The sequence below is a fragment of the Cavia porcellus genome, unplaced genomic scaffold, assembly GCF_034190915.1.
Source record: "Cavia porcellus strain 051 isolate PalLab524CR breed Dunkin Hartley unplaced genomic scaffold, mCavPor4.1 scaffold_19, whole genome shotgun sequence".
Lineage (NCBI taxonomy): Eukaryota > Metazoa > Chordata > Mammalia > Rodentia > Caviidae > Cavia > Cavia porcellus.
Window position 1 is genome coordinate 40762388 of NW_026947502.1, and position 13631 is coordinate 40776018.

The 13631-nt window shown below is 34.0% G+C and overlaps 1 protein-coding gene across 2 annotated transcripts in view; it reads left to right on the forward strand.

Annotated features, from left to right (window-relative positions):
• Dmxl1 (Dmx like 1) overlaps nt 1-13631 on the forward strand; it is a 165664-nt gene that overhangs the window by 57099 nt on the left and 94934 nt on the right. For both annotated transcript variants that reach the window (XM_063230962.1, XM_063230963.1), the window contains exons 11-19: nt 116-369; nt 474-1158; nt 1249-1370; nt 4693-4782; nt 4860-4962; nt 7302-7421; nt 7804-8025; nt 10472-12154; nt 13083-13190. In XM_063230962.1, the coding sequence (XP_063087032.1) occupies nt 116-369; nt 474-1158; nt 1249-1370; nt 4693-4782; nt 4860-4962; nt 7302-7421; nt 7804-8025; nt 10472-12154; nt 13083-13190 (3387 nt within the window). The remainder of the gene's footprint in view (nt 1-115; nt 370-473; nt 1159-1248; nt 1371-4692; nt 4783-4859; nt 4963-7301; nt 7422-7803; nt 8026-10471; nt 12155-13082; nt 13191-13631) is intronic.

Below are 13631 nucleotides of genomic sequence, written 5' to 3' on the forward strand. Positions count from 1 at the left end.
GGGCAAAGCTATTCTCATTTTTTTTAAATATAAGATTGCCTAAGGGTTTGTCAGTTTTATTTAATCTTTCAAAGAACCAACTCTGATTCATTTATTCTTTATTCTTTTATTCTAGAAATGGATGATAGTGTTGATGATCTGAAAATAAATCATGAAAACAAGGAACTGAGTGGAGATAAAATGGTACCAGACTCAAGTTTTGCACCATTACCATCAGCTGCCATTGATCATCAGATTGAAGTGCTTTTGTCTGAATGGAGTAAAAATGCAGATATGCTTTTCAGTATTCATCCCATGGATGGTTCTTTACTAGTTTGGCATGTAGATTGGCTGGATGAGTACCAGCCTGGTATGTTTCGTCAAGTACAGGTACTGTTGTTATGGTCTCTAGAGTTACATCCTGTTTGGATTCTGTTTTATAGCATCTTTTTGTATAATTTCATGTGTTCTAATTCTTACTTTCTTAATTTTAGGTGTCCTTTGTTTCCAGAATTCCTGTAGCCTTCCCTACAGGTGATGCAAACTCTCTCTGTAAGAGCATTGTAATGTATGCTTGTACCAAGAATGTTGACTTGGCTATTCAGCAAGGGAAACAAAAACCTTCTGGCCTCACTCGCTCTACATCAATGCTTATCTCCTCTGGTCACAGTAAATCATCTAATAGTTTAAAATTAAGTATTTTTACTCCTAATGTTATGATGATTTCAAAGCATGCTGATGGTTCTCTGAATCAGTGGCTGGTCAGTTTTGCTGAGGAATCTGCTTTTTCTACAGTTCTTAGTATTTCTCACAAATCCAGATATTGTGGTCATCGTTTTCATCTTAATGATTTAGCTTGCCACTCAGTATTACCATTACTGCTCACAACATCACACCATAATGCATTACGGACGCCAGATGTTGATAACCAAACACAACCTCATGATACTATAAATATTGAAGAATGTTCTCAGACACAACAAAATAAAAGCACCATTGATGTGGCACTTCAGGATCCCAACGCCGTTTATAGTGAGCTTATTCTTTGGAGGGTTGACCCAGTTGGGCCATTGTCTTTTTCTGGAGGAGTGTCTGAGCTTGCCCGGATTAATTCTCTTCATGTTTCTGCCTTTTCCAATGTGGCATGGCTCCCTACGCTTATACCCAGTTACTGTCTAGGTAAGCATTCTGATTTTTACTTCAGTAATTTCAATTTTCTCACATTATTACTTAAGGCTTATATTTTAAATATTTGTAAATACATTATAGGTGCATACTGCAACTCTCCTAGTGCGTGCTTTGTAGCTAGTGATGGACAATATCTGAGGTTATATGAAGCAGTGATTGATGCCAAGAAACTTTTATATGAACTTTCAAACCCTGAAATTTCTGTAAGTACTTGCTTTTTAAATGCTTAAAGTATTTAATAGATAGTTTTAGATAATAGTACTTCATCTATGCTTACTTGACATATTCTAAATCATGATTTATAATTTATAAATAAATAGGTGTATCTTACTTTTTCATATTTTTATTTTACCTTTACAGTGATTAAGATAAAATTTAATGTATTCAAAAGTAGAACCTAGGTAGGAGACATGGGTCATGATAGAGAATGTGCTTATGTGAGGCACTTCTTTCAGTCCCTAGCACCCAAAAAAAGAAAAAAGTCTACTCTTTTATGTGTTCCTATGATACTTACTGGTTTAAAATTAAGTAAGTATAGTATGGAAGTTATGTTGTTTATCTGTATTTTTTTTTTTTTAGGTATGGGGGGGTTGAAATAACAGGAACAGAGTTTCAATCTTAAACCTAAAAAGAAAAAGTCCTCAACCAGGTTGTGCAAGCAGAATTACTATTAATACCATTGCAAATATTTTGCCTCATGGGGAACATACTTCTTTGAGAGTCTGATGGGAACCTACCACTTACACTGTCTCAGCACTCCCAGAAAACTGTTTCTACTGTTTTGACTTTGGTGTATTATTCCAAGACAACCCTCAAGCTCTGTTTAAATATCGTGTTTAGGAGATTCAGCCACCTTCTCAGTTATCAATTAATGTTTTTATTAACTCTCAGATGCAGAGTTGTATAGAATCAGTGGTCTACTTTAATCCTATTTTTTCCTCTTGTTATTTTTAGTGCATGATTTTTTTTATTTTAAAAATAATAAAACCCAACAAAACAAAACAGAATAAATCCAGTCAAAACAGAGCAGTGATATTGGTATAGGACTTCAAAGCAGGACAATAGGAAGACAGCAGTGGCTACTGTGGTATATTTTGTTATCTTCACAATAGTTGCCCAGGGCTGGTAGTTTAGCTCAGTGGCATATGTGCCAGCCTGGCAAGCATGAAGTTGTAAATTCAATCCCCAGTACCAAAAAACCAAAAAACCAAACCAACAATAGTTGCCCATTCCATCAGATATAACAAAATCAAACCAAAACAGAACAAAACCAATCAAAACAATATTGAATAAAGCAAAACAGTTAAGACAAAACAGTGAGGACAATATTGGATATCAAAAACAAAACTCCCATATTTGCTGGGCTAAAAACTGTTATCCTCCCTCTATACATACTCAGACTGCTGGCCCCAGGCCTACAGAGTCAGCCAAACAGTATAATCACTCACCTTCCCCTGTACCTTAGTTGGCACCAACTCAGGCTGTCCTGTGAACCAGCTGGCCATCTTGGGGGGGCCGGGTGATAGTTGGTGATTCTCAGCCCACTCACTCGTAGGCCCACTGGGAGGCGCTGTCTGACTTTTCTCTTCTTGGGCCCTGCATGGCTTGCGTGGCTTACCAGAAAGGCTGGCCAGTTTTTATGCGCGATTTTGCAGAACACAATTTCCAAAACACACGTAAAGTACTGCAGTAGAAGTACATGTTTTATCAAGGGTCTTCGTTTTTAGCAGGTGTTAGTATACATGTTAGAAAGTTAGATTAAACAAGACAGATAAAAATCCATACTGTAGACTTTTTATTCTGTTGATGGGGGAGTAAGACAGTTAAAAATATTAATTAAGAAAAGCTATGCAGAAGAGCAGTATTGCAAAGGAAATAGAGAATGCCAAGTAAGCTACAGTCATAGAGAACACTACAGAACACTGCATGTGAGCATTGGAGGAAACACAAGAAGGCGGTGAGGGCTTTAGGGAGGTAAAGGAAGAGTGATCCAGGAACAGGGATTACTGCTTTGTGTGAGTGTGTGTTTATGTGTTTGAGATAGGGTTTCATGATACTGTTCAAATTGGCCTTGAACTTACATGTAGCCCAGCCTGGCCTCAAATTCACAACAATTCTCCTGCCTCAGCCTCCCAAGTGTTGATTTTACAGGTGTACACCACTGTGCCTGGGAAGGGATAGCCATTTAAAGACTCGGAAGCCACTGTTTGTTGATTGTGTAAAGAAACAATAAAGAAACTACAGATTCATGTAATAACTTTGGCTTTTACTCTGAATTCTGTGGAAACCATTAAAGAAAATGATAATATGGTATAATTTGACTGAGTTATGTTTTTTTGGGTCACTCTGGAGGCTACATAGATTAGAAACGGAACAGAGAGACAAATTTAAGAGGCTATTTTAGTAGTCCAGGAGAAGGCCAAAGGTACTTAGAATGGTAGCAAGTGGTAATAAGAGAGATGATAAAAATTAACCAAGTTCTGGATATATTTTGAAGGTCACTAGTCATGTTTTTACTGGATATGGAATGTGCACGAAAAGAGGATTGCTCTTAAGGATGTGGCTGAGTATTAGGTAAAATAGAACTGCCATGAGTTGAAATGCAGATTATATGGTGAGCAGGTTTTGTGGGCTAGGTGGACTCAAGGCTGTTTAGACAGGTTAATCTTGAGATGCCTGTTTGACACCCAGGACACCCAGTAGATTAGTCTCTGGAGTTTAGGAGTTGTGGCCTGAAGAAGTAAAATAGGGAGTTGTCAGCAGACAAAGTTGTGAAGATGTGGTTGTAGAGAGAGGGATTGTAATTATGAGTTAGAAGTCTGAATGCCAGAGCATTTCGCTGTTAAAATAGTATGACTGCAGTATATAATAAAAGCCAAAGGAAAAAGGATTTTAAGCAGAGAGCTATCACCAGGCTCACATGCTGTTGATAGAGCAAGTATGACAAAGATTGAGAAATGTGGGGCTGGGGATTTAGCTCAGCGGCATAAGCACCTGCCTTGTAAGCAGGCAGTCGTGAGTTCGATCCCTGGTACCGATAAAAAGGAAAAAGACAAAAAAAATAAAATAAAATAAAAAGATTGAGAAATGACCATTAAATTTAACAGTGAAAACTTGACTAGAGCATCAAGACCATGAGTGAATCAAGAAATCGACATACATAGTTTATCAGTTTTTTTCTTTAGATGTATCTTTCCTACCTCAAAATTAGTGCTTAAAAATCACTTTTTTAGAAAATACCCAGGAAGTGTAAGTCAGTCTTTCACATTCATGAAAAATAAATATTTTTTTCCTCTAGCAATGAGTGAGGATTACTTTTGTTTTTCTTTGTACCAGTCGAGCTCTAACCCTCATTCATTTTATGTGATCTCCATTGAGTTAAAATATTAAAATGTCTAGTTGAAAAGGGCTGTATTTAACCTCTTCCTTGAACTTAGTTATTTGTTATGCCTGAAATTTCATGTTATTTGCTCTTACTTTTGAATTCATTTGTTTAGTAAAAGAGTTATCAATTTTTAAAAACAGAAATACGTTGGTGAAGTGTTTAACATCGTCAGTCAACAGTCAACAGCCAGACCAGGATGTATTATCGCATTAGATCCCATTACCAAACTTGTAAGTATTTTTGTATTACTTAAGCATTAGGTACATAACACGTATGTCAACTTATGTTGGTATTTATTTACATTCAGCATGGCAGAAAAACTCAGTTGCTTCATGTTTTTCAAGAAGACTTCATTTTGAATAACCTTGAAAAGAAGAGTCTGAAAAAGGACCACATTTTATCCAATGCAGGTAAAGAATTTATGTAATGAAAAATATAATGCAGAATATGTTAATCAGCTAATAAAAATGAATTAGTAAGTTTCACATTGTCTATTTAAATTGAAATTGTTCCATATGGATTTGTGGTGTTATCATAAATATTGATCTTTTTCTTTACTTACTTATTTTGAGACAGTGTAGCTGTTTTGCACAGGCTGCCCCTTAACGCCAGGGTTCAGGTGTTTTTTCTATCTCTGCCTCCCATGTAGCTGGCACTGCAAGCATGTGCCACCTCCTTTTTATTTTTTTTTTTCCCCTCCTCCTCTCCCCAGTGCTGGAGATTGAACCCAGAGCCTTAGCATACTAGGCAAACTTTTACCACTGAACTACATCCCCATCTGTATATTTTTATTATTTGCAGGAAAAAGGTCAAAAAATATTAAAGGGTTTTCTCAGTTACATGTTTTGAAAAACAATAGAAATGTTTTATCATTGATGTGTAAGTGCTATATTTCGTGGGTGGGTTCCTACCTTATTGATTTGGATAACATGTGCCATTGGCCATTTAAAAATTCATAATTTAAAGAAATAGTTTAAAATATCAAGTTATAAGTTCCTAAATTTATAAGTCAAATACCTTAATTAAAGCTTTTATATTAAATTACTTTATATTAATTTTTATTGAACTCCAAACTACTCTTTTAACTGTTAATTTGTATGAAATAAAATAGAGCTAAAACCTCTTGGTTATCAGTCTGAAACCAAACTCAGAAATAATTTTTCTGAAAACTAAAGTACCATAAAGCAACTGTGCAGTATGTCAGTTACCAAGTCTCAAATAATATTATCCACTTGTCTTTTTGTTCCATATTTGTTTTTTTTGTTGTTGTTGTAAAAAGTTTTTTTTCCCTTTTCAGTTTTTCTTCTGAGTATTCCTTAAGAGTTTTTTACTTTTATATTGAGAATCCAATTTCTTACCATTGCTTTTACTTAGCCTATCAGTTTTTTTGGGATTTCATAAATTGTGCACATGCATATCATTCATGTGCTGTTTTGTAATTCTGACTATGATTAAACTATGGTAAAAATGGGGAATAAAAGTGTCAGATATAACATAGAGGATTTACATAATTAAAACTGTTTTTTACATTGAAATATTATGTTAATGCTGTTTATGCAGATTTTAAAATAAAAATTATAGAGAAAATTTTTTGCTCTATAGATGAAATATTTCCAAGTTCATCTTTTCAGCATTTTCTTCTCTAAATTTTTTTATTTTTAAATAATTTTCTAATTTTTCTTAAAATATCAAGAAAATTTCAAGTGACTTTTGCCCAGAAACTATTAAGTTTCCCAGAAGAAAAATCCAAGAAGTTATATTTTTTTATCTTGTTTGGCTCTATGGTCAAGGAAAATAGTATATTTCAGATATTATTATTAATAGGACCATTGTTATTATTTGTGAAATAATCAGAAATAGAGCTGATTTGCCCCTTTTTCTTTTACTATAATTCCTTGTCCTTTCTTTCCTCTTAATTCTTAAACTTTGAATGCCTAACTCTTTTAGGCCATATTATCAGTTACTTTTTCATTGATAGTTATCTTTTTTCATATTCCTTTGAAAGCTTTTTCTAGGCAAATTTAAAATAGTAAAATCTTTATTAAAAGCTCTAATAGTTGCTTTCTGCTTCTTATACTGATTTATATTTTAAGTATCTTTATTTACATTTTATGTATCATACATTTATATATAATTTTGTATAATGTACACTTATACATAATTTGGTATAATGAAGAAAAGTTCATAGTGAAAATTGGATGCCAGTCCATTGTAAAAAGGCAGTTATGAACCACTGATTTTAGATCCATTTATTTGTTTTCAGAAGCTTGGATGCTCTTTAAACTATATAGTGTGGACTAAGAAAAATTTTCTTGACTAATATGTTGGATTATGAATAATTATATTGTGGCCATTACCTCATTTATAGGTCATTGCATTTCAGAGTTTAGTTTGAAAGATTTTGGCAACAGGATATGCATCATTAATATCACATAGTTTCTGTTTAGAAATCTCCCTCTAAATATGATTTGTTCTGTGTGAACAGTTTAGTAGTGATGACTGTGATGCATAACTTCTTCAGCTTGTCAATTCAAGAATAAAATTTATGCATGGGATGCACATTATTGTTAAGTTATTACAAATTTATGTGCTGAAAAAGTTGAGAAAATTGTGTAATGCTACTTTGCATTTAGAACCCTAGATAAATATTTTAAATACTGTTTTTGAAAGTTCAGTTATTTAATTGGTATATTTAGTAAGTTATTTCATTTGTCTATGTTAAAATAAAAAATATCACTGATATCAACAGGTGGCTCACCAAATGGATTTTCTGAAAAGTTTCACTTAGTTGTCATAGAGTGCACTCAAGATAATCGTTCACTATTACACATGTGGAATTTACACTTAAAATCAATTCCTGTATCATTGGGTGAGTTGTCTTTTTTTTTTTGGTAATTCTTAAGTAGGTCTAAAGATAAACAAATTATGTAATTGGAGAATTGAAGGCATATTTCTTAAAGCTGTTCTCATTTTAGTGGTGGTAATGTTTTATTCAGTTAATGCAAAATGATTTAATTTGTTGCTTTAAAGAATATTACTACATTGCCTTTGCATCTTTTAAAAGGTAGTTTCAATTTTTCGAATGTAATAGTTGTAGCCAAGGATGTAGCTCAGCAATATAGCACCTGCCTGGCAAGCACAAGGTCCAGAGTTTGATTTGCAGTACTGAAAATAAAATAATATAATAAAATATAGTAGTTGTAATTTTATAGGGTCATTTCTTAGTTTTTTATTTTCTTGATATTTTCTAGATGAAAAAATAAATCCAAAAGTATCCGAAGCAGTTGGGCAGCCAGAGGAGCAGTTTTCTTCTTCTCCAGAGAAGATTCTGTCTCCTTTTTCACAGAAGTATGAGGCTTGCAGAGCAAATCTTCAGAGTACCAGCAAATTGTCTCTGTTTTCAGAACTGGTGTATAGCCAAGAGCTGCATTTACCAGAAGGAGTTGAGATAATAAGTGTTAAGCCATCAGCAGGTTTGTAAATTTTATGGAAATAGAATTTTAATCTGTGAGTGCTTACCAGATTTTTAAAAATAGATGCTGCAACTACCTGTACATTTACATAGAAGCAGAAATAGAAATATTTATAGTGAAGCATACCAAGTTGAAGACTTAAATTTCTCATCATGCTTTCAAAATACTCTGATATTTCTGAGCCAGCTCTGGTCTTAATACTTACTCTTTAGCTCATATACTGCCAAAGCAAGCACTCTAGTCTTAATACTGATTGCTTAAAAAAAAAAAAAAAAAAGGTCTCTGGAAAAAGGAAAGTTTCTAGAGTAGAAATTGTAACTAGGTTGAACCTTATTTGGTAACTTTGATAACAGTGGTAGTGTTGCCTGGAGCTTTGTAATAAGAAAGAATAAATGTGTGGTTCCTGCTGTATATTTACCATTCTTGTTTTCAGGCAAGTTTTGCAATGTGGTTTCCAGATCAGTAGTTTCAGCATCCCATAAATTGGTTGGAAATAAAAATTGTTGGGTTACATTTCAGTTACTGATTCACAGAGTGTGGAATAAGGCTAGTAACCTGTTTTCATAAGCCTTCTAGAGAATTCTCCTGTGCGTACCAGGAATACCAAGGCAGGTATTTTTTTGTATCTGTTTTATAATTCACTCAATCCTTTCATGTTCATAGTCCAAGTGTGGCTTTTTGTTATAAGTCTAGAGTAGTGGGCAGCTCTTGCTTTCTTTCTTTGTTTTTCGAGACAGAGTTTGGCTATGTAGTCCAGGCTAGTCTTAAACTCATTATGTAGCCTAGGATGGCCTTCAATTTGTGGCAGTCCTGCCTCAGCTCCCTGAGTGCTGAAATTACAGATGTGAGCCGCCACACCTGGTGGCAGCACTCTATTCTAACAAGCATTTTGAGCGATTTTCATGCTCATGAAAGATAAACGACCACTATTCTAGGGTATCCAGAATACCAATTCAACATCCATCTTTTTGTCACCAATGCTTTCATTTTCATGATCGAAAGTGTGTTTTTGTTCTTTGTTATTTGTCTTTTTTTGGTTGATTACTTTTCATGCTTTTCAGTTCCCCGTGTTGTTATCAATACTTATTTTCAGAATTGTGAAGTTTACAGGAGTTGGAGGTATTAATAGTGTTCTAATGTTTACATTCTGCTTCTTTGTATATTTCAATGTAAGGAAAATTAAAATTTGCAAAAGAACGAGTTGCACTGGCAGAATTTGAAGAGATGTTCTTATTAGGGAGAAAGGTACAACCTTCATTGATCTCAAATTAAAATAACATGGCACATATGGAAAAACCAAAGACATTTATCAAGATGACTCTGGTATTTAACTGTGGTCTCAGTTCTTTGAAAGAAGTCCTAAACAAAAAGAGGTTTGTTTGACAAAAAGTATAGCATACAGTGAAAGCTGTTTTTCTAGTTCTGTTTTACTTTTAAGGAATACTATTGGAATGGATAAGAACTTTAACCTTTAGTTCAGAGAAACTAATGATTATGTCAGTGTTATCATTTTGTAATAATGCCATATTCCTTGCAGGCTTTTAAAAAAGGAACCTATAGTAACTACAGTGAAATTTCCTTTTAAAGTGTGATAAAATGTCTTATATAATGTGTTCATATTGTAATTAGTAGTTTATAATAGTTTAGGCAGGCAACAAAATATGAATCACTCACTAGTTTTAAATGTTTGAATGACATAGTCTTGTTTAATACTGTGTATAGATGCTTTTATCCTACACTTACAGAGTTGAGTAGTTACAACAGAGACCCTGTGGTTGGTAAAGCCTAAAATAGGTATTATTATCTGGCCTTTTAAGTTTGGTGATCCTAATTTAGAAAACCAATAGTATATGACTATTTAAATGTGAGCAAATGTCAAGTTCCACTTAAGAATCTTCTCAGCATCAATTGTATTAACTATACCTCAATCATGAAGGGTCTTATAAAGTAACCATTTAATACTTAGGAAAATGTGGGCCATTCACATTTTATTACAAACTGTGAAATAGGAGCCATAGCATATTGACTAATTTTTTAAAATGTATTGGTACTTTTAGGATGAGATTTATAATGTATGAAACTAACAGAGTTGTGATATAAATACTGGATTCAGAATTGGGATAAGAATTCAGGTTTTCATTGTGCCTAAGTCTAGAAGTTTGATTTAGGTGCAGGATTCTTAATGGTCAAGGTTCTTTATCTATAAAATTTAAGAATTGAAATAAATTTCCTGAGTATCCTTTCAACTATGTTTTTGTGACGTTTTCTTTTTATATACCTTCTAGGTATGATTAAAAGCCTTTTTGTTCTTTATGATCCTTAAACCAAATACATATTGTCACATTCTTACCAGTAATTGATGCAAAAGGGCTAAAACCTGTAATACATAAAATGCATAAGTAATTAAACAAACCTGACATTTTGTTAACGGATTATTTTCTTTTAGGACATCTGAGTTCTTCTTCCATCTATCCAGCCTGCAGTGCTCCATATTTATTGGCAACTTCATGCTCAGATGAAAAAGTAAGATTTTGGCGATGCAGAGTAACAGATGGAGAATCTACCACGTCACAGAATGCAAAAGTGGATCTTGCATATATCTGGGAAGAATGGCCATTACTTATTGAAGATGGACTTCAGAGCAATAGTAGTATAACCGTACCTGGTAGGCCTGTAGAAGTTAGTTGTGCACATACAAATCGTTTAGCTGTAGCTTATAAGCAGACTGTACTTAATAATAGATCTTCTCAGGACTTTGTGATGCATGTAAGTATTTTTGAATGTGAGTCTACAGGTGGTTCATGTTGGGCTCTTGAGCAGACAATTCATTTAGATGAATTAAGCACAGTTTTGGATTCTGGTATTAGTATTGATAGCAATTTAGTGGCCTATAACAAACAAGAGGCATATTTGTTCAATAAAGAAAATACTTCACCCAATACAAAACATTTAGTTCACTTAGACTGGATGTCTAGAGAAGATGGTTCTCATATTCTGACTGTAGGAATTGGGTCAAAGCTTTTTATGTATGGACCTCTATCTGGCAAGGTACAAGAACAGACTGCTAAGGAATGCTTGGCATTTCCTCTGTGGGAGAGTACTAAAGTTGTTCCTCATTCTAAATTTGTGTTATTACGAAGTGTGGACTTGGTTTCTTCTGTAGAAGGCTCCCCACCTTTTCCTGTTTCTTTATCTTGGGTCCGGGATGGCATCCTTGTGGTAGGAATGGATTGTGAGATGCATGTGTATTCCCAATGGCAGCCATCTTCAAAATCAGAACCTGTTATAACAGATTCATGCAATGGGAGCACTCCTTCTATACCAAGTTTAATAAAACAGAGTAACTCATCAAGTTCTGGATTACATCCTCCAAAGAAAACTCTGACTCGATCCATGACGAGTCTTGCACAGAAAATCTGTGGAAAGAAAACTGCCTTTGATCCTTCAGTGGATATGGAAGATTCAGGTCTTTTTGAGGCAGCTCATATGATTTCCCCAACTTTACCTCAGTACCATCCCTTGCAGCTTTTGGAACTTATGGATCTTGGCAAAGTTCGGAGAGCAAAGGCCATCTTGTCACATCTTGTCAAGTGCATTGCTGGGGAAATTGTGGCCCTGAATGACGCTGAATCCAATCATGAGCGCCGCCTGAGGTCTCTCACTATCAGTGCTAGTGGAAGCACTACCAGGGATCCCCAGGCATTCAACAAAGCTGAAAATACGGATTACACAGAAATAGATTCCGTTCCTCCCCTTCCTTTATATGCCTTACTTGCAGCAGATGATGATAGCTGTTCATCTTTGGAGAAATCTAGTAATGACAGTTCCCTAAGTAAATCGAACCTATTGTCAAAAGAGAGTTATGATGAGCTTTTTCAGACTTCACCTGTGGTTCCTGATGTTCATGTGCTAGAGACGGATGAGGAAAATACAAAGCCTAAGGTTATTGACCTTTCACAATACAGTCCAACTTATTTTGGACCTGAACATGCCGAAGTTCTGTCTGGCCACTTACTTCATTCTAGTTTACCAGGACTCAGTCGTATGGAACAGATGTCTCTGATGGCCTTGGCAGATACAATCGCAACTACAAGCACTGATATTGGAGAAAGCAGAGACAGAAGCCAAGGTAAAACTAAATTCCATACAGAATTGGAATAATAGCTGATCATAATAGTTCTACTTATTTTTGTAGAAAAGAATTTTTCATAAAAATATGCTACAAAATTTTGAAAAAAACTCCTTCACAGCAGGTTTAACTCCAATAAAGCAGTATCTATCCCATAATCACAGTACTGTGAAGCATTGCACAGATTCAGTATGCCAGTCATTTATAATAATCGCTTTATTAAATATTTTAGGTTTTCTTTTTTTTTTTTTTTTTTTTTTTTTTTTGTCTTTTTCCTTTTTACCGGTACCAGAGAACGAACTCACGACTGCCTGCTTACAAGGCAGGCGCTTATGCCGCTGAGCTAAATCCCTAGCCCCTTAGGTTTTCTTTATATCTTATTTAGAAAATAAGATACTTTCTTTTTTTCTCATGCTGTAATAATGCACTATTAAAATTAATTTTAAGTTTTTTAAAGATTAGTATTGGTGGGGGCTAGGCATATGATTTGAATCTGTGTATGACATAATATGAATCAACCATAAAATATGCCACAAAGGAGATTAAAGTAATAAAATTTCAGATACATTTTCATTTAAATAAGATTCAGATCAAATGCTTCTATTACTTTTCCAATTAAAGTATTTCATTACACTACTGTTTTTGTTTTTTGTTTTTTGTTTTTTTCAAGTGTTTCCCTTAAAGATACACTACTGTTTTCTGTAATGTAAAAATACATAAAAGAAAGAAATATTAGGAACTATTTTGTTCCTTTTTGGTCAGTTTAAGGGTGTTTTGACCCCATATCTGATACTGTGACATATGTTAATTGTCAGAACTTTTTAGTATTGTGTTACATTTAGAAAACGGTATTTTAAAAAATTTAAAAAATTTTCAGAAAACAAAATTTTATAAATTAAAAATAATACTTTTTTGCCTTTGGTTTTAGGTGGAGAAACTCTTGATGAATGTGGGCTAAAATTTCTTCTGGCTGTTCGACTGCATTCCTTCCTTACCACTTCCCTTCCAGGCTATCGAGCTCAACTGCTTCACCAAGGTAATTTTGGTAATAATCTATCTAGAGAAGTGAACCTAATGTTTGCACACCAAAATAGTGATGATGAATTTGACACATTTGTAGTTCCCTTTATTTTTGAAATGTTTGTTTCCTCTTAATCTTCTTGGACTTTGGAATTTTTAGTGATAGATGATAAGAATTAATTAAATGGGTTAATTGGATATTCTCTTATACATATTATATTACTAGTAACTTAATAATGTTTCTGATTTCTTTAGATTGTTTTTGATGTTTATCTAAATTCAGCTTTCCTCTACAAAGTTAAGTAACACTTTCATTAAAAAGAAAAAAAAATTCAAACTTAAATGTTTTGTTTTGTTTTTTGGTACTGGAGATCAAACTCAGCTAGTGCTTCCTAGACAGGAGCTTATGCCAGTGAGCTAAATCCCTGACCCTCAAATTTAAATGTTTTACTAAAAT